The 19,075-nt window shown below is 41.8% G+C and overlaps 1 protein-coding gene across 1 annotated transcript; it reads right to left on the reverse strand.

The window, feature by feature from the left end:
• Positions 1-1,032: 1,032 nt before the first annotated feature.
• On the reverse strand, positions 1,033-10,938 carry GJA10 (gap junction protein alpha 10). The gene is made up of 4 exons (XM_055534661.1): positions 9,493-10,938; positions 5,088-5,160; positions 3,749-3,801; positions 1,033-2,773 (listed from the first exon to the last, which is right to left on the reverse strand). Exons 1-2 carry the CDS (start codon positions 10,936-10,938, stop codon positions 5,095-5,097), a joined length of 1,512 nt encoding a protein of 503 aa, XP_055390636.1. The 3' UTR covers positions 1,033-2,773; positions 3,749-3,801; positions 5,088-5,094.
• Between the last annotated feature and the right edge of the window lie 8,137 nt (positions 10,939-19,075).

Genomic DNA, 19,075 nt, shown 5'->3' on the forward strand with positions numbered 1-19,075 from the left:
CCATACTTCCTGGTATCAGGGAATCAAGGTCCAGAGAGATGGAGAAAGCTGCACTTCCCACATCCCACTATGAAAGTGTCTTTCCTTTCATCTGAATCAAGAGCATCATCCCTTCTGTCCCCTTCCCCACCCCTGCTCCTACATATCTGGACATCCACTTGCTGCTGAAGGTCTGCTCAACCAGAAAGAGGCAGGACTGTTTCTTCGTGGCTAGTTTTCACTCCCCTTGAAGACAAGTGTACCCCTGAGGCACTGACTTTCATCCTAAAGCAATGGCTGGAAACCTTCAGAGACACAGCAGCATTTACTGGAAGCATTACATTTACGCTGTGTCATTTTATTTTTTTTTTAATCTCTATTTGTGTAGTACAGTTCATGACCCTATAAAGGCTTTGGAGAGTGAAGAAAATTTAAATTACAAAAAAGGGGGGGGCGGTGCAGGAGAGGTGGAGAACAATGCCATGTAGGCTTCTGAGTCTCTCATAATTAATGTGTTGACAAGAAAGGACAGGACACCAGGGAATAAGGAACAGACTGGGGAGTTGGAAGCGATGGGTAGTGTCTGGTCTTTGGCATCTATACATAAACATACGTTTGCTCAACCACCACTGGGCTACATACTGGCCCTCCAAAATTTTAAATGCACAGCCTTACCCTTAAAGTCTTCACAGGCTAGTCGAGGAAACAGATGTGTCAATAAAGCATTGTGCAGGGGCTGCTGATGGTTATGGGCAAGAGAGAGTGCGGGGAGTATGGGCCTTAGAGCAACAAGATCTGGGTTTGAATTCCAGCTGTAAAGCAGGGACTTCAGCCAGAATTTAGCTATGGGGCAAGTTACTTGATCTCTGAGCTTTCTCTGATCTATAAAATGGGGACAAACAACAACTTTACACCGTTGTTGTATAGGTTTGGAGAAGGAAATGGCAACCCACTCCAGTATTCTTGCCTGGAAAATCCCATGGACGGAGGAGCCTAGTAGGCTACAGTCCATGGGGTTGCAAAGAGTCTGACACGACTGAGCGACTTCACTTTCATAGGTTATAGATAATGTGACTTAAGCACCTGGAATATGGAATGCCCCTGAAAATGGTACCTAACTGGGCTTGGCCCTGGCGTCATTTTCATCCTCCTGGTCTTCACACGCTCTTTTACCAACTCCCTGCAGAAAAGACTGAACACTGACTCACATTTCCACACCTCATTTCCTCCTCTGCCAACTCAGAACACAGAAGACTCAGGAGCCATTTGGGCTAAAAGCATAGACCAGCCCCTACCAGTGCTGAGCTCCCTTCTGCAACACCCCAGGCAGTTATCCAGGATAGTGTTCTCCAGAGAGACAGAACCAATAGGAGATTTTATTAGAGAGACAGATACAGGTTGATTGATTGATCGACTGGATGATTTGTTGGTATTGGTGCATACAATTATGGAGGCTAAGAAATTTCACAATCTACATCTTTTGTTAGCTGAAGGCCCAGGGAAGCTGGTCGTATAGTTTTGAGAACTGCAGAGTCAATGATGTAAGTCCCAATCCAAGGGAGAAGACTGACATTCCAGCTCAAGTAGAGAAAGCAAATTTATCCTTCCTCAACCTTTCTATTCTGTGCAGGCTCTCAACAGATTGAGGGCTGGTCTGTCACACTGGGAGGGCAATCTGCTTTACTCATAGAGTACAGGAGATACCAGGAGGGAGGGAATGAACCTGAGGCAGGAGCCAGCCCATGAAGGCTCCACGTGCAGGCTAAGGAGTGCGGATTTTGTGCCTTTGGAACAAACTGATTCTCCTGATAACCTGAAACCTTTGTTAGAAGGTGTGTGGCCAGAGATAGGAGAGTCTGGCCATGAGACGGAGGATGGAGGAGCTAAGTGTCTCCTGCCTTGGGAATTCACCCCACATTTATGATTCTCAGAATTCAGCCAACCAGCCTCACAGATTGGAGAGTTAGTGGAAGCACAGCCATCTGGGCCTCAGTGCTCTATAAGAAGTGCTCAGTGCTTTCTGCTGGATGGCTCGGGGCCCCTGGGAGGGTGGGGTGCAGGAGGAAGCGGTGCCAACTCGTCTCTCCTCTGGAGGTCAGTAATGAGATCCCACCAGCACCTGCTGGCCCACAGTCATGGCATCACTACTGATGATGTATGAGTCCAACAGAAGGATAAAGTCATGCAATGCCAGTGTTCACCAGCGTTATCATCAGTATTTTATGTCATAGCATGTAGGTATGAAGATGCAGCTGCTTCATCCCCAAGAAATGCCAAGGTGACGAGAGGAGGAAAACAAAAATCTCCCCTCCCACCTCTTGTGTACAGACAGGAAGTATGCTGAGCCCAGGCTGCCAGCAGAGCTCCCAGGCTGCTCTGTCCCCATGTTTAAGGGTCCAAACTGCTGCTGCTGCGGAGTCGGCTGCTGGCCAGGAGGGTAGTACATCCCACTTCTTCTCCCTTCAGGTGGCAACTCTGGCCCCTAGATTTTCTCTGATGGAATAGAGTGCCTCCCTGGTGTACGCAGAGCATCAGATCAGCTTCAGGAAGTGTGGCCAAGTAGGGCAGCGAGAGGCTGACCCCAGAGGTCAGGGGGCCCAGCTGGGAGCTTCTGATGCACAGCCACTGCCTGACCAGGGGTTCCAGAGGGGATGGTTCTGAGTTTCTCCTGCAGTTTGAGCTCACAGACATACAACTTTTATTTCGCAGATGCCAGCCCTCTCCTGGGTTCATTTTTTCTGATCCCAGGCATGGATTATTTTTTCATAATAGATGAAAGTTCTAGAAGCATGTTCTGAAACAAAACGAACAAAACAGACTCAGAAGGGCTAGTAAAAGCTAGTCCTGCCCACCCACCCAAGACTCTGTGTGTGTCACAAATATCCCAAATCCTAACAAAACCCTCTACAGAAGATAGTCCTCTCCCCACATCACCCCAGAGAAGAATGTCCAGGTAAGAGGTTCTGTTCACAGACAGCGTTGCAGCATAAGATCTGAATCCCACCTGCCATCTCCTCCTCTTCTTCCAGTTGTGCTTGTTGTGTCCAAAATCCAGGTCTAAAACTAAAAGGCCAACCTTTTCCTAACCTCCATCTTTGTCCCCTCCACAACTAACCAGAGTTTCTGACTTTGCAATAATGTGGAATGGGAACATGGATCCAAACATAGATGATTCATTTTGTAATAATCTATCCTAAAAATATGCTACACTTAGGCTGACTGTAATGCAGGAGACCTGGGTTTGATCCCTGGGTCAGGAAGATCCCCTGGAGAAGGAAATGGCTACCCACTCCAGTATTCTTGCCTGGAGAATTCCATGGACAGAGGAGCCTGGAGGGCTACAGTCCATGGCTCACAAAGAGTTGGATATGACTGAATGACTATCACTTTCACAGGGACAGCAGGAAGCAGCAATGGGAAAAGGAACTTGGGTTGGGTCAGACAAGTTTAGGGTAAAATTCCAGCTCATTCACTCATTCAATAAATATTCATTTATGTTCCTGCTGTGTCCCAAAAACTGTGGTTTACCACATCCTAATTGCATGACTTGGACAAGTCATCTACTTCCTTATTCTTAAATGGAAATAATCACAGGGTCACAATGAGGAAACCCATGTCAGTGTCTAGATCAGAATCAGTGATTCCATAAAATGGGAGACTTTCTCCCTCTTTTTTAGATTCTTTGGCAACTGATATATTATAGAAAACTTCTCTAGTAAAAAGTTCAATAAATTATAACAATCAACCCTCCAAACATCCATCTAATTACCCGTGTTGATAATGCTGTGTCAAAAAAAGACCTTCTCAAATGAGGCAAAGAACCTAGAAGTCACAGAGATTTTAGATTTAGTACAATATTAAAGTTTAAAGACACCATACACAATGATAAGAAATAAGCAGACTGGGAGAAAATCTTACAATACGTATATTGACAAAGCATTAATATAATACCATAAAAGAGCTCCTAGAAACCACAGGAAAAACAAATATCTCAACAGAAAAATAGACAAGGATAATTCATGATAGAAATACAGATGGCTAATAAACATAGGAACAACTTTACTAGTGATCATGGAAATTTAAAGTAAAACAAAGGGAAACATGTCTAGTTTATCAGACTGAGGGTGGGGATAGATAATGACTGAGTGTGGAGATAGATAATGTCTGAGTGTGGATAAAAAGTGCTAATGTTCTGGAAAGAGGATAAATTGGCATAGTCCTTCCTGAGCAAAAATTGGCAACATCTATAAAAATGTAAAATATGCATGCCTGTTAAAAACAATAATTCCACTTCTAGGTACCTATCACGGAGAAGGCAATGGCACCCCACTCCAGTACTCTTGCCTGGCAAATCCCATAGGCGGAGGAGCCTGGTTAGGCTGTAGCCCATGGGGTTGCGAAGAGTCTGACACGATCATGCATTGGAGAAGGAAATGGCAACCCACTCCAGTGTTCTTGCCTGGAGAGTTCCAGTGACAGCAGAGCCTGGTGGGCTGCCATCTATGGGGTCGCACAGAGTCAGACATGACTGAAGTGACTTAGCAGCAGCAGGTACCTATCAAAGTATGTATGAAACATTCATTGCAACATTGTTTGCAGTAGAAAAAAGTTAGAATGGCTAAGTTGTCATTAAGTATCTTATGGTTCACCTATCTCATGGAAAAGCATGAAGCATATCCAACTGAGGCATCTCCATGGATACTGAAATGAAGAGTTCCCAAGACATCTCACTAATTAATCAAAAGCAAATGGCAGAGACATCTCTATAGCAGGATCACATTTATATCTTTGAAAACATATAACAAATATATGTGGACATATATTTGTACTCCAAGACAGATTATGAATGCAGTGAGGGAGGTAGGGGAACACAGCCTGTGCTGTTTACAGTGATGGCCTTTGGTGGAGGGAAATGGGAATTGAGTCCAGGTGAGAGTGAGAGATGAACCCTCATATAGTCAGATTCACATTTTACTTGGTGTCCTTTTATACTGATTGAATATTTTTCAATGAACATGTATAACTTTAATTTGAAAACTAAGAAAAAAGACTCTTCTTTCAAACCAATAATATTAGTACCCCTGGAGTGAGTCACACTCCCCTCTTACCTGAGCACTATGCAAGCCTCCGAGCTGGTCTCTTGACTGCACTCTTATCCCCTGTCTTGGGCCATTTGGGCTGCTATAAAAAAAAAAAAAATACCCTAAACTGGGGAGAAATGTAGGGACTTCTCTGGCAGTCCAGTGATTAATAATCCACCTTCCAGTGCAGGGAACATTAATTTGATCTCTGGTTGGGCAACTAAGATCCTACCTTCCTCGGGGCAACAAAGCTCACACGCAGCAACTACGGAGCATGCAGGCCACAACTGGAGCGAAGCCCAAATGCACAATGGAAGATCCTGAGTGCCTAATGCAGCCAAAAATAGATAAATATTTAAAAACAAAAGAAGAATAGAAATGTATTGCTCATATTTCTGGAGACTCGGGATTCTAAGACAAAGGCACTGGCAGATTCAGCGTCTGGTGTGAGCCTTCTTCCTGGCTCATAGATGGTCATCTTTTCATTGTACCCTCACATGGTGGGTGGGCTAGGGAACTAACTGATGCCCTCTTTAAAAGGGCTCTAATCCCATTCGAAAGGGTTCCATCCTTATGACCTAATCACCTCCCAAATGTCCCACTTTCAAACACCATTGCACTGGGGGATAAGGTTTCAACATATGAATCTGGGGGAGACAAACATTCAGACTACAGCATCTCTACAACAGGCTCATCAGAAACAGTGATTTAAAAAATATATGTATCATGGGCTTCCATGGTAGTCCGGTGGTTAAGAATTCACCTGCCAATGCAGGGGACATGAGTTCAGTCCCTGGTCTGGGAACTAAGATCCCATAAGCCCTGCAGCAACAAAGGCCATGTGCCACAACTACTGAAGCCCACGTACCCAAGAGCCCATGCTCTGCAACAAGAGAAACCACTGCAACGAGAAGCCTGCACACCACAACTTGAGAGCAGCCCCCACTCTCTACAACTAGAGGAGGCCCACACACAGCAACAAAGACCTAGTGCAGCCAAAAATAAATGAATTAATTAAATATATATATATATCAGACCACCACCATTCCTGTGCCATCCAGCTCAAATTCCTTTCCATGGCCTATAAAGCCTGACATATCAGCTCTTGCCCATTTCAACCTCATCATCTCTAATTCTCCCCTCCATGATCACAGCCCAAGAGTGCTCCCTGGGACCTTAGCACACAGCTCACACCATCAGTCACACTGAGGTCCTTGGGTAGGTGGGGCAACACAGGCAGAGGGATTAGGAAGTACAAAGGTCCTCAGCACTGTGGAGCTACAGGAGAGTGCTGTTTATCGTCACTTTAACATCACAAAAGATCAGAGGTGTTCACAAGGCAATCTTCTTCCTAATGCCAAAATCTTCCTACTCTACAGTGGTAGTTCATATTGGAATCACTGGTGAAGGTGAAGGTGAAGTCACTCAGTTGTGTCCGACTCTTTGCAACCCCGTGGACTGTAGCCTACCAGGCTTTTCCATCCATGGGATTCTCCAGGCAAGAATACTGGAGTGGGTTACCATTTCCTTCTCCAGGGGATCTTCCTGACTCAGGGACTCCCGCATTGGAGGCAGACGCTTTAACCTCTGAGCCACCAGGGAAGCCAGAGCTTTAAAAATACTGGTACTTAGGCTCTTTCTGCAGAGGTTCTTATTACACCATTTTTCAAAGCTTCCCTGCAGATTTAAAGTGGAATTGGACATGAGAATAACTACTTCACAGCACCTCTGACAAGTGAAGGCATTCATTGATGAATGCCATTCCATACCCTCTCCATTACAGAGGGGAGCATGGGTTCCTAAAACTCAACCAGCCTTCCTCCCCATGCTCACTGGGCCAGGCTAAAAGGACTAAAAGTCTGCTCTCCATGCCTAATGAATTCCATCCTTAAAGAATCAAACTTGATAGAAACTTAATCAATAACTAACAGGCTTAGACTTGAAGAAACTGTGAGATTTCAGTGGTGATGTCAAGGAAAATGTCTTGGAGTATAAATCATGGCTCTTGCAGGTGGTTTTCCTGACCTATTAAAATAGAGTGGATTTCTTTTGCAGGACAGTTCTCTGCAAGGGGAATGTGTGGCAAAGAAACTGGAGTCTCTACTTGAACTCATTTTATTCTGAAACACCAGCTGCTACAATCAGAATGCATCTGACTGACCCTGAAAAATTCAGTTCTCTGGGACCTAATACAGTGTAAAAAACTGTTTATAGTCCATATATTGAAAGTGGATGCCCACAATCCTTTGCTTGATGCACTTATGTCTTTCCTTTTTTTGGCCGCACCACGAGGCATGTGGGACCGAATTTCCACCCCCCAGAGATCGAACCCCTGCCCTGCACTGGAAAGTGGAGTCTTAACCACTGGCCACTGGGGAAGTCCCAACCGCTCTAATTTCTCATGCAAGCTCCCTCTGTTTGCAGTAAGTATGATGTGTCAGCCACAGTGCTCTGGAGTTGACAGCTGTGACCTCAATCTCCAAGTCTCCCTACCATCTGGGGAGTGCAGTGGCCTGTCAACTCTGAAAGAGGCTTGGGGGAAAGTGACCATTAGTAGGAAAGCTCTGTGACCAAAGGCATTATTTATAATTCCTAGAAACATAACAAAGAAGAAAGGGGAAGATGAAAATAGAAAGAGGGCCTGTCACCCTCATCGTCTTTTCTCCAAGCTCTGCAGCATGGCCTGTCTCTCCCAAAATATAATCTGAGATGAAGAAATCTGCTTCAACTAAACACTGCCGTTCTTCCCTCAGTTCTCTGCCAATACAAAGGCTTCTGTCACATGGAAGGAGATACAAGAGACAGAAAATGATGAAAATTGTCATACTGACTTCACAAATGCAGATAAGAAGCAGGGGCCACTGGCAAGATTACTCTAAGATGGTGAATCTCAACCCTGGTGGCATATTGCAATCACCAAGGGAGTTTTAAAAACACTGATCCTGCATCCCATATCCACAGCTTCTGGTTTAATTGGAATTGGATGGATCCTGGGCTGGAGATTTTTTTTTTAAGCTCCAGATGACTAACTCAAGCCAGAGTTGAAAACCCTCCCATAGTTTGGCATAGGGTTCCAAGCACCCATACAATGATCCTAAATATAATCAACCTCCAGAAATGAGTATAAGTTTGAAAAGAAAAAGCATTTTGGGAGAAAGTCTAGGTAGGATGATTCCTTCTCAAGGTAAGGCACTAGTGCAGTAAGAAAATATTTCTAAATTCATAGACAATATGAAACTGGGGTAGAGGGATTCAATTATTATTAACACAAAGACTGAAACAAAGGAAAAAGCAAGTGTGTGGGCTCAACAAAGCAAATCAGCTGAGAAGTTCCCCTATTAACATGGGGGATTTTTCTTTTTAATGGGAAAAAAAAAGTTCTTAGAAGCAAGCAGTGGGTAAAACATGAGTCACTCTTTTTTCCAGAATCAAGAAGAATCCACAGTAAATATCCATTGTGCCCTATGATAGCCAGGGAATGTTTATTCCATTGTGGCTTTTCAGAGAACAGAATTAAAATCAATATAATATTGATTTTAGTCTTTGTGGAATATGTCACAAATGTTTGTATATGACTTTTAAATGCCAGAATTATTAAAACAGTGGAGCACACCCTCCTTTCTTAGTGAGACAAGGGCAACTCAAGGTTACAAATGATCCCGCCTCTGATGTATATTTTCCATAGTATGTTATAAAGTGCAACTCCATTCCAAGCACTCCTCTGTTACACATTATATAGCACTATGGGTTCTCCATTGCCTCCCTGCAAAGTTTCCATGCCCCCTTCTCCAGTCTTCTTTATCTCTGAAGTTTTCCTTACTACCCTGTGCTCCAGACACACATGGCCCCCAGACAGCTCTGCTCTATCACACCTCTCAGCTTTTGTCCATGTTCTCCTTGTCCTGAGATAGCCTTCTTCCATGTACCCCAGTCCTCCCAGGTCTAGAGAAACTCATATCTCTCAAGACTCAGTTCAAAAGTAATTTCAACTATAAAGCTTTTCCTGACCTGTCTGTAAAGAACTGACCTCTCCCTCTTTTGCCCACTACCCCCTCTAACGTGCACACTTACACTTGACCATTTATATGTTTACCTAATTTCCCATCCAGGCTCAGAGAGCTTTGATGGCAGAGATGGTGATTCATTTATATACCAGCACTTATAAGACTAATTGATAGAAAGTTTTCAATAAGCTTATTTTATGAGTTGAGCTTAACTGAATGTAATGAATGAATTTAACACTCCATAAATTAACCTCCCTCTCCTCCTCTCTCTCTCTCTCTCAACACACACATATACACACAAAGGAGGGAAGAGAAGGCTAAGAAGGGATAAGAAGGCTAAGAAAGGAAGAGAAGGCTAAGAAGAGTCCAGAGGGGGGACACCTCTTATGAAAGTTCCATGATCAGTCAGATTGTCAGACCTTACTTACCATGGATGTTCTTCGCCCAGGGGCTGAAGGCAGAAGTGAGGGGCTGTTTTCCCGGTGTGGAAAGCCCTGGCAAGAGCTATTTCGAGAAGTGGAGCTTCCTGAGTCACTGTACAGCTGTCCCTTTTCAGAAAACAGTCTGGACAGGAAGCTGGCCTTGCGACTGCCAGGGTAAGATCTGTCTCTTGCCTCTTGGACCCTGCTGTCTGTCATGCTGCCATCGCTGTGTCTGCAGTGACTGTGCAAGTCTGCAAGAGGTTCCCCTGAGGGTTGTAGGTCCTGGGGCTGCTCCCAGGGTCCTGTTGTATGTGATGGACAATGCCTAGGAGCCATCTTTGTACCTAGCCAGGAGTGAGGTCTTATATTCTGCAAGCCAAATGAAGACTGGTCTGGCTGCTGTCCTGGGTGCTGAATTCTAGCACCGTCGTCCCAGGGACATGGGCTGTGGACATGGAGCTGTCCGTTGTGCTGATTCTTCTCAGCCCAGTCTTTTTTACTACAGCAAGGGTCTACATCAAGTTGCCTGGCCTGTGGGATATGCCACGTGGTTTTAGAATTCGGCACATTGACTCGGATTACTTGCTGTTGATTGTTGGCTTGAAGTAGGGAGATTTTTTCAGGGAAGGGAGAGCAAGTCATACACTCCTGGGTCACTGAATATTTTTTCAAATGGAATGGAGGTCTCCTTTCATCCTCAATGCCCTCACTGCTGGATTTGTCATAAAGTGCCCTCATGATTTTCCTGATGCCCAGATGAAATATTTCCAATATGTTGAGAAACAAAGAGATGGCTGCAATGCTATGCATAAAGAGCATGAAAATGGTCTTTTCTGTGGGCCTGGACACAAAGCAATCCACTGCATTGGGGCAAGGAGGTTGAGTACATTTGTAAAGAGGGTGCATTTGAAACCCATAGAGAATATATTGGCCTACCATGAACCCTACTTCCAGCACAGATCTGGTCAACACGTGTAAGACATAAGTACGCAGCAGACATCCTTTCAGTGGGACTTTTTGGATCCTCTTCTGCTCCTCTAATTTCCTCAGTTCTCTATCCATCCTTTGCTGATCCTCCAATTCAAGCTCTGGATTCTCCATCTGGGCTCTAAGCTGTGACTTCTTCCTCTGCCTTTCCTTTTCAAAGGCCCTGAGTCTATACAGTGCATGGCCCATATATACTAAAGAGGGAGAAGACACAAAAATGATCTGTAAAACCCAGAACCTGATCAAGGAGATAGGGAAAGCAGTATCATAACAGACAGTGTTGCAACCTGGCTGCTGGGTGTTGCAGGCAAATGCTGACTGTTCATCATCCCAGACATCTTCAGCAGCCACACCAAGTATCAGCATTCGGAAAATGAAGAGGATGGTCAGCCAGATTTTCCCCACCATGGTTGAGTGGGAGTGAACGTCCTCTAAGATGCCACCCAATAAATTCCAATCCCCCATGGTAAGAGACTAATGTCTGAAACATACAGAAAACACTAAGATTAATAGAATCCATGGGTATAATATATAAAAACACAATCAATACAGCAGGTCCTCTCTTCATGTCAATAAAACTATGAAGGATTTTCCAGCCCTAATATTTATGGTTCATGCTTGCTGAAATATTTCTAAGGAATAAGTTTTGGAAAAAATACTAAAGACCCTCCCCAGTCCAACCCAATTCCTTCCTATCCTCTTCTCTCCTACACAAAGTTGACTGTCATTCTAGTATACTCATTGGCCATCATATTTGTACAATACTTTCTATTCCATAATTTTGCTCATTTTTCTAACATATGAGATGCCATATTTACATCTTACAGGATCTTAAAGAAGTCTCAACTTCTTTAGGAAGTCTTCCCCAGCCATCTCAAGTCAGAGCGCTTTTCCCATGTCTGAATTCATACAACACTAGTGCTTGTATTACTCACTTGGTACCGTGCCTAAAATGAGCTTTGTGATAGTTGTCTTATGTTCTCTTTTCTGAAAAGGTACTCTTTTAACAGACAGAGATGTTTTCTATTTCATTTTCATCTTGACATATGAAGGCATCAATAAATAAGAGTGAACTGAATTGTCTTTTCTTTTTAAAAACTCAGCTCCTTGACTCTATCACTGGAAAAATCATCAACATTAAAACCAAGTAGATCCTCATTATATATTATCGATGGCTCCTACTGCAAGACTGAAAGTACAAGTAGAGAGAATAGAACTCAGCCAAATAAACCCTCAGGAACTGGCACAGGGTAGCAGTAAAGATTAGCAGGCTCAGAAGCAGTACCAGCAATGACATATGATTAGATCTACAAAGCCATATCTGGAACAGAAGATTTTCATGGAAGCTCTGCTTACTTAGAAGAAAAGTGAATATACCTGCTTTGCTAGTTTTGATTCTTGAAAGAATCAAAGCATAGCTGACATGAATGGGTCATTGGGTTCACCTTGAAAAAAACAAGACATCTTTCAAGGTTCAATGAGGTTAAAATACTTGAGGGTTTACAGGCTTCTAATGTGGATGACTTCCAGATATGAAAGAAACAGAGGAAAAACAGTTAAGTGTTGTTAAGTTAAACTAATAATGAAACAATTCTCTCCTTCCACAATTCATTTATCCAATAATGTGTACTATAATTTATCATAAAGGCATTGTGCTAGATACCAAGGAATTCAACAATGAACAATAAATACATACTTCATTCAGACTTCACCGTACTTAGTCACCAGGAATTCCCAGTAACATATAAAATGGACAGTGAAAAAGTTATGAATATCGAATCAAAAATATGAGGAAAAAAACCCACAGAATTGTTATATTTTCCCTACTTATCTCCAAACACAAAAGTAAATTCCACATGGAATAAAGTATTAAATGTAAAACAATTAAACCATAGAAGTATTGAAGTAAAATGTAAGAGAATGTCCTATAATGTTGAAGTAGAAGGAAGCTTTTTAAGTACATCAATACCAGAAATTATAAATAGGGAAAAAATTAGATTTTACCCAACAAAACTGAATAGCAAAAGTGGAGATGTCCAGAAGGTATTTGGGTCTAGAGAATAACAACAAAAGATGCAAACTACAGATAAATAAGCATTTGTAAATAATTATTGAATAGGTTGAGATCACCTAGGGACAAAAAGAAAAAGTAAGCCAATGGCTGAACCCTGAGAAACAGCATGGGAAAAAAAGTCTACAAATGAAAATGAGAAATGGCCAATGAGAAAGAGGGGGAAAACTATAAGAGTGAAGTCACTGAAACCAAAGCAGGACAGAGTTTCAAGGAGAGAACAGTTGACAATATCAAATACCATTATTTAAATCAATTTAATGGTGGGATAGATCATGCTCAGGGATTAGAAAACTAAACATTTATAAAGATGTCAATTCTTTCCAAATTCACTCATCTGTAGCTCACTGAATAAAGTCCTATAAATATATATATATGTACATATATGTATATGAGATGTATATATATGTGACTATCTAAGTGTGGAGAGAAGACCCAGAAGGCACACATGAGGAAGTTCATATAGGTTACTGGAGGTCTGTAGGAGAACATGAGGGTGGAAGGAAGAGCTTGAAGGCAGAGGCAAAAAGATAAAGGAGAGAGACGCTTCTAAGGAAGCATGACTGATTCTCCTCTAGTACTCACATTTATATAAATGCATACCTGTATGTACATACATATGCATAAACACCTTTTAAAATAAAATTTAAAAGCAGTAGGTACCTATCAGAATCTAGCAGAGGTATTAATGGGTCTTTTCTATTTTACTCCACACTGCTGCTGCTAAGTTGCTTCAGTCGTGTCCGACTCTGTGCGACCCCATAGACGGCAGCCCACTAGGCTCCCCCGTCCCTGGGATTCTCCAGGCAAGAACCCTGGAGTGGGTTGCCATTTCCTTCTCCAGTATTTTACTCCATACACTTGTTCAAAATTCAAAAATTCAAAATGTAGTCATATCACTTGCAAATAAGTTAATTATAAAATTTTGTACTATTGCCTCACTAACTGAAACAATAATTTACTAAGTTCTATCCTCTCTTAAAGAGTTTCAGTCCTTTCCCATAATTATTCCTTTAATATTGTCTGGCCATTATTCTTTATTAAAAACTAACTCATTTAGCACTTAAAAAAAAAATCTAGAGCTTCTATTTTATATAAAAACCTGAAAGTGAAAAAGCTAACTCATTTTATTAACTTATTCTCGATTTAGAAATCCTAAACTAATGTTCTTTTTGCCACTATCTCTTTAAAATATAGAAATTATAATTTTTATTTTTTTTATTTTTTTTTTCTTTTTTTTTTTTTAATTTTATTTTATTTTTAGAAATTATAATTTTTAAATAGCAAGAAGAAAACTGGAAATAGGAAATACATGAAACAGAAAAACAATCATGCATATTAGCATGCAAGAGTGAGATCCTTTAGACAAATATTTGTTTCCTCAGGTCCAAGTAATAATCTTGAATTTTCTTTCATTATCAAATAAAATATAAAGAAGCTGGTGCTCCTTTTGTGAGTTTTACTTCAAATATTACCTTTGTAACCCCACAGGAATTTCCTGTATTTCTCACAAACAGAAGAGATACTATATATTTACCACTTACCTTAGGAGTAGATAAAAAAATGACTGGGCTCCAAGAACCTTCAAGTTGGACCATGTGTGGCTAATTAGTGGAACTGCTGCTGGTTGCAGATATAAAGGCTCTGACCTGCTGGCTGTGGGGACCAGTTCAGAATAAGCTCAGTAATTTTGATCAATGGAGTCTAACCTAGTCCTCCCCTGAGGTCAAGATGTCCTTTGGTGCTTTTAAATTTTCTTGTTTTTTCCTAATTGGCATGAGGCTGGAGCCCCTCCTAGTGTACCATATTTGGAAATGAAAAGTGAAACAAATGAGAATTTTCCTTTTTCATTTGTGGGTGATTACAGTGATTTGAATTTCGGTGCATTTCTTTCAGTCAATTGATTGCTCTGTGAATCAATGTCACAGATCAATGGGTCATGTCCAATTTCATCAAGAGCCGCCTGGGGCGAGTCTGGCCTCACCAAATGGGAACAAGTAATAATAGAGTGACAATCAAACCCCAAGTGTTCTTGCAAATCATGTCAGGCTGAAAGGAGAAATAGCTCAAAAGGAAATTAAACATTTTCAGACCACCAAGAGGGGGCTGTGCCTGTCTGTAGATTATGTGTTCTAGCAATATTCTATTAGGCTGAAACAGGCAGCTCAGGAAAAAATTTATTTTTTTCCAGTAGAGAATCTGAAAACCTTAGAAACCCATGTCAAAGTTTTATAAAGTGTTTGAATTCAGCGAGGTCAAATGATTTGCCCAAGGCAAACAGAGACCAGATCTTCTAACTCCCAGCCCTGCAGAATCTTCCGTTCGTCACATCTCAAGTACATAATCTTACTGTCACCTTAGAGGAGTTGAGAGCAGTGGTGTTACTAGAACACAAGAATGGCTTCAAGTCACAGCTCTGAGGCACACTTCTAAGCTTGATCTTTTCCATATAATACATAGAAAGTACATAAAATCATTCCTAAGTATCATCTGCCCATATATTTAGTTTTAAAGAAAGGATGATAATGAAAGGTAGACAGGTTGAGGTGGGGAGGTTAAATTTCCACTACCCTGGCACACTAGCCTCAAGTACAAACTGACAGAATTAACTAGAGGTGAAATCACACAATGTATTAATATGTGCATTTGCATAGTTTTGGGTATATTGTCCAAGAAAGCCCTTGACATTTACTCCTAAAGTTCACCTGCACAGTAATGAATTTAAAAGCTTAAATGCATTTTACCAGAATCAAAATACTAAATTCATATGTTTATAAGGGTATATAAAATAAGTCCTAACATTAGGTGCCTCAAGGGAAGGTAACATGATGAGGAAGAGGTGAGATGAATACTTTTACATGGAATTCTCTAAATGTGTTACCTGCTCAAGAAAATAAATGTTCAAGCTAGAAAGAAAAAAAAAATAAATGCAACCATACATCTGATTTTTTTAGAAGTCTTCAGCATATGAATCAATCCAATCTTTACTCTTGAAGACTTTGAGCAACTAAGTGAATTATCTTTAAGACAGGCACAGAACGAATAACTCTACAAACCTCACAGAAGTAACTGAAATGTCCTGATGAGGTCAGTAATGTTGGCACTGCATAGCTATGGGAAACACAGGAGCACCACTGAGTTGAGCTTCATCAAAACTCGCCCGAGGGTTCAGCAAAAATTAGCATATCAGAGGCTGAGGATTCACTGTCATAGAAGACAAGTTTGGTTTTGTTTATTTATTTTTCTAAAGGTCCTACTTTTACACCAAAAGTTTTGCTGAATCTGTGGAGTCATCAGTAGGTCTAAAATACACTCAGGTATGAAACACAAGGGAACAGAAAGGTTAGCGAGAATAAACATCTCAGGGTAGAGAAAGAGGCACAGGTTCATAGCCTCCGCCTTTGTGCTCTCAATGGTCTCCAGTATTCACAATGTCATTTTGTTCACACCTGGTGATATAAACTCCTGGGGGCAGAAGCGAGATCCCCCTAAGACTCATGACTTGCTTTGTTGCAGTGGTTTGGAACCAAACCTGCAATATCCCTGAGGTCTGCCTATACACACATCACCAAGATATCAGGTAATTCACTCAACCCCTAGCTCTTGAAACATTTTCTGCACTTTTTTTTTTTTTTTTTATGGAGTACTCTCTTCAAAAATGTTTACAATGTGGATCTTTGAGTGATAAATCTTACTGAACTTTTACATGTGAATAACAATATAAATTAACATAAAATTTTAGCTCTAATACTTTAAAAATAGTTTTCTTACAGCAAGCATTGCCCTTCAAAAGAGTAAGGTCAGTATGATTCCTGTTCTTTGCACAATGATCTACTATCTAAAAGTCTTTACATTTTTCTTATTATCTTTAATATTCCTAATTTCAGTATGTGTCTAGATATGGGGTACTTTTTGCCATTGGGCACCCTATGGTGTCTCAATCTTTAACATTTTTTCTTCTGACCTTGTGTGTTACTTGAATGTTGGGACATCTACTTATGTCCTTCATCCCACTTCTAGATTCGTTATCATCAGTTCAGTCGCTCAGTCGTGTCCGACTCTGCAACCCCATGGACTGCAGCACGCCAGGCTTCCCAGTCCATCACCAACTCCCAGAGTCTGCTCAAACTCACGTCCATCAACTCGGTGATGCCATCCAACCATCTCATCCTCAGTCATCCCCTTCTCCTCCCACCTTCAATCTTTCCCAGCATCAGTTCAGTTCAGTTCAGTCGCTCAGTCGTGTCCGACTCTGCGACCCCATGAATCGCAGCACGCCAGGCCTCCCTGTCCATCACCAACTCCTGCAGGTCACTCAGACTCACGTCCATCGAGTCAGTGATGCCATCCAGCCATCTCCCTTCTCCTCCTGCCCCTAATCCCTCCCAGCATCAGAGTCTTTTCCAATGAGTCAACTCTTTGCATGAGGTGGCCAAAGTACTGGAGTTTCAGCTTTAGCATCATTCCTTCCAAAGAAATCCCAGAGCTGATCTCCTTCAGAATGGACTGGTTGGATCTCCTTGCAGTCCAAGGGACTCGCAAGAGTCTTCTCCAACACCACAGTTCAAAAGCATCAATTCTCCAGCACTCAGCTTTCTTCACAGTCCAACTCTTACATCCATACATGACCACAGGAAAAACCATAGCCTTGACTAGACAGACCTTTGTTGGCAAAGTAATGTCTCTGCTTTTCAATATGCTATCTAGGTTGGTCATAACTTTTCTTCCAAGGAGTAAGCGTCTTTTAATTTCATGGCTGCAGTCACCATCTGCCGTGATTTTGGAGCCCCCCCAAAATAAAGTCTGACACTGTTTCCACTGTTTCCCCATCTATTTCCCATGAAGTGATGGGACCACCTGCCATGATCCCAGCATCAGGGCCTCTTCAAATGAGTCAGTTCTTCACATCAGGTGGCCAGAGTATTGGAGTTTCAGCTTCAGCATCAGTCCTTCCAATGAGTATTCAGGACTGATTGCCTTTAGGATCTAGTGATTTGATCTCCTTGCTGTCCAAGGGACTCTCAAGAGTCTCCTCCAACACCACAGTTCAAAAGCATCAATTCTTCGGCACTCCACTTTCTTTATAGACCAACTTTCACGTCCATACATGGCTACTGGAAAAACCATAGCTTTGACTAGACAGACCTTTGTTGGCATAGCAATGTTTCTGCTTTTTAATATGCTGTCTAGGTTTGTCATAGCTTTTCTTCCAAGGAGCAAGAGTCTTTTAATTTCATGGCTGCAGTCACCATTTGCAATGATTTTGGAGCCCAAGAAAATAGTCTCACTGTTTCCACGTTTCCCCATTTATTTGCCATGAAGTGATGGGACCAGATGCCATGATCTTAGTTTTCTGAATGTTGAGTTTTAAGCCAACTTCTTCACTCTCCTCTTTCATTTTCATCAAGAGGCTCTTTAGTTCTTCTTTGCTTTCTGCCATAAGGGTGGTATCATCTGCGTATCTGAGGTTATTGATATTTCTCCCAGCAATCTTGATTCCAGCTTGTGCTTCATCCAGCCCGGCATTTCACATGATGTACTCTGCATACAAGTTAAATAAGCAGGACAACAGTATACAGCTTTGATGTACTCCTTTCCTGATTTGGAACCAGTCTGTCATTTCATGTCCGGTTCTGCTGCCTCTTGACCCACATACAGATTTCTCAGGAGGCAGGTCAGGTGGTCTGGTATTCCCATCTCTTGAAGAATTTTCCAGTTTGTTGTGATCCACACACTCAAAGGCTTTGGCATAGTCAATAAAGCAGAAGTAGATCTTTTTCTGGAACTCTCTTGCTTTTCCAATGATCCATCAGATGTTGGCAATTTGATCTCTGGTTCCTCTGCCTTTCCTAAATCCAGCTTGAACATCTGAAAGTTCACGGTTCACATACTGTTGCAACTTGGCTTGGAGAATTTTGAGCATTACTTTGGTAGCATGTGAGATGAGTGCAATTGTGCAGTAGTTTGAACATTCTTTGGCATTGCCTTTCTTTGGGATTGGAACGAAAACTGACCTTTTCCAGTCCTCTGGCCACTGCTGAGTTTTCCAAATTTGCTGGCATATTGAGTACAGCTCTTTCAGAGGATCATCTATGAGGATTTGAAATAGCTCAACTGGAATTCCATCACCTCCACTAGTTTTGTTTGTAGAGATGCATCTGTATCCACTCTATTTTCATTCCATTTTACCTTTATTTTAAATGTTTTTTATATTTCTACTTGGTTATTTCTTACACCACACTGCCAAAATCTTTTTTTCCTTTTAGTGTTTATTGGCTTTATCTTAGATCTTTATGGTCTTATGTAATCCAGTTTGTTTTCTTGTGATTCAGTGGTATCTCTTAGTTGCTTCTTTACTTTGGCTTGTGAACCCATTTACCCGGTAGTAAGGGTTCTGAGTGACAGTATGCACTGAAGAAGGGCTAAGGGCCAGCTGAGGGCTTGGCTATGCTGAGGACTGAAAGAAAGGGGAAAAGACAAGCTTTATGGCAGACAGGCCCAGAGCTATACAACCCCAGTTCATTATTTCAG

This window comes from Bubalus kerabau, chromosome 9 (assembly GCF_029407905.1).
Source record: "Bubalus kerabau isolate K-KA32 ecotype Philippines breed swamp buffalo chromosome 9, PCC_UOA_SB_1v2, whole genome shotgun sequence".
Classification (NCBI taxonomy): Eukaryota; Metazoa; Chordata; class Mammalia; order Artiodactyla; family Bovidae; genus Bubalus; species Bubalus kerabau.

Excerpts from the sequence above, each read along its gene's own strand:
- GJA10 (XM_055534661.1), bottom strand. The coding sequence starts at position 10,938 with ATGGGGGATTGGAATTTATTGGGTGGCATCTTAGAGGACGTTCACTCC. Across the intron at positions 5,161-9,492 it reads CTGGGCGAAGAACATCCATG|CAGCCCAAATGGCCCAAGAC; the intron begins GTAAGTAAGGTC and ends TTTTTTTTATAG.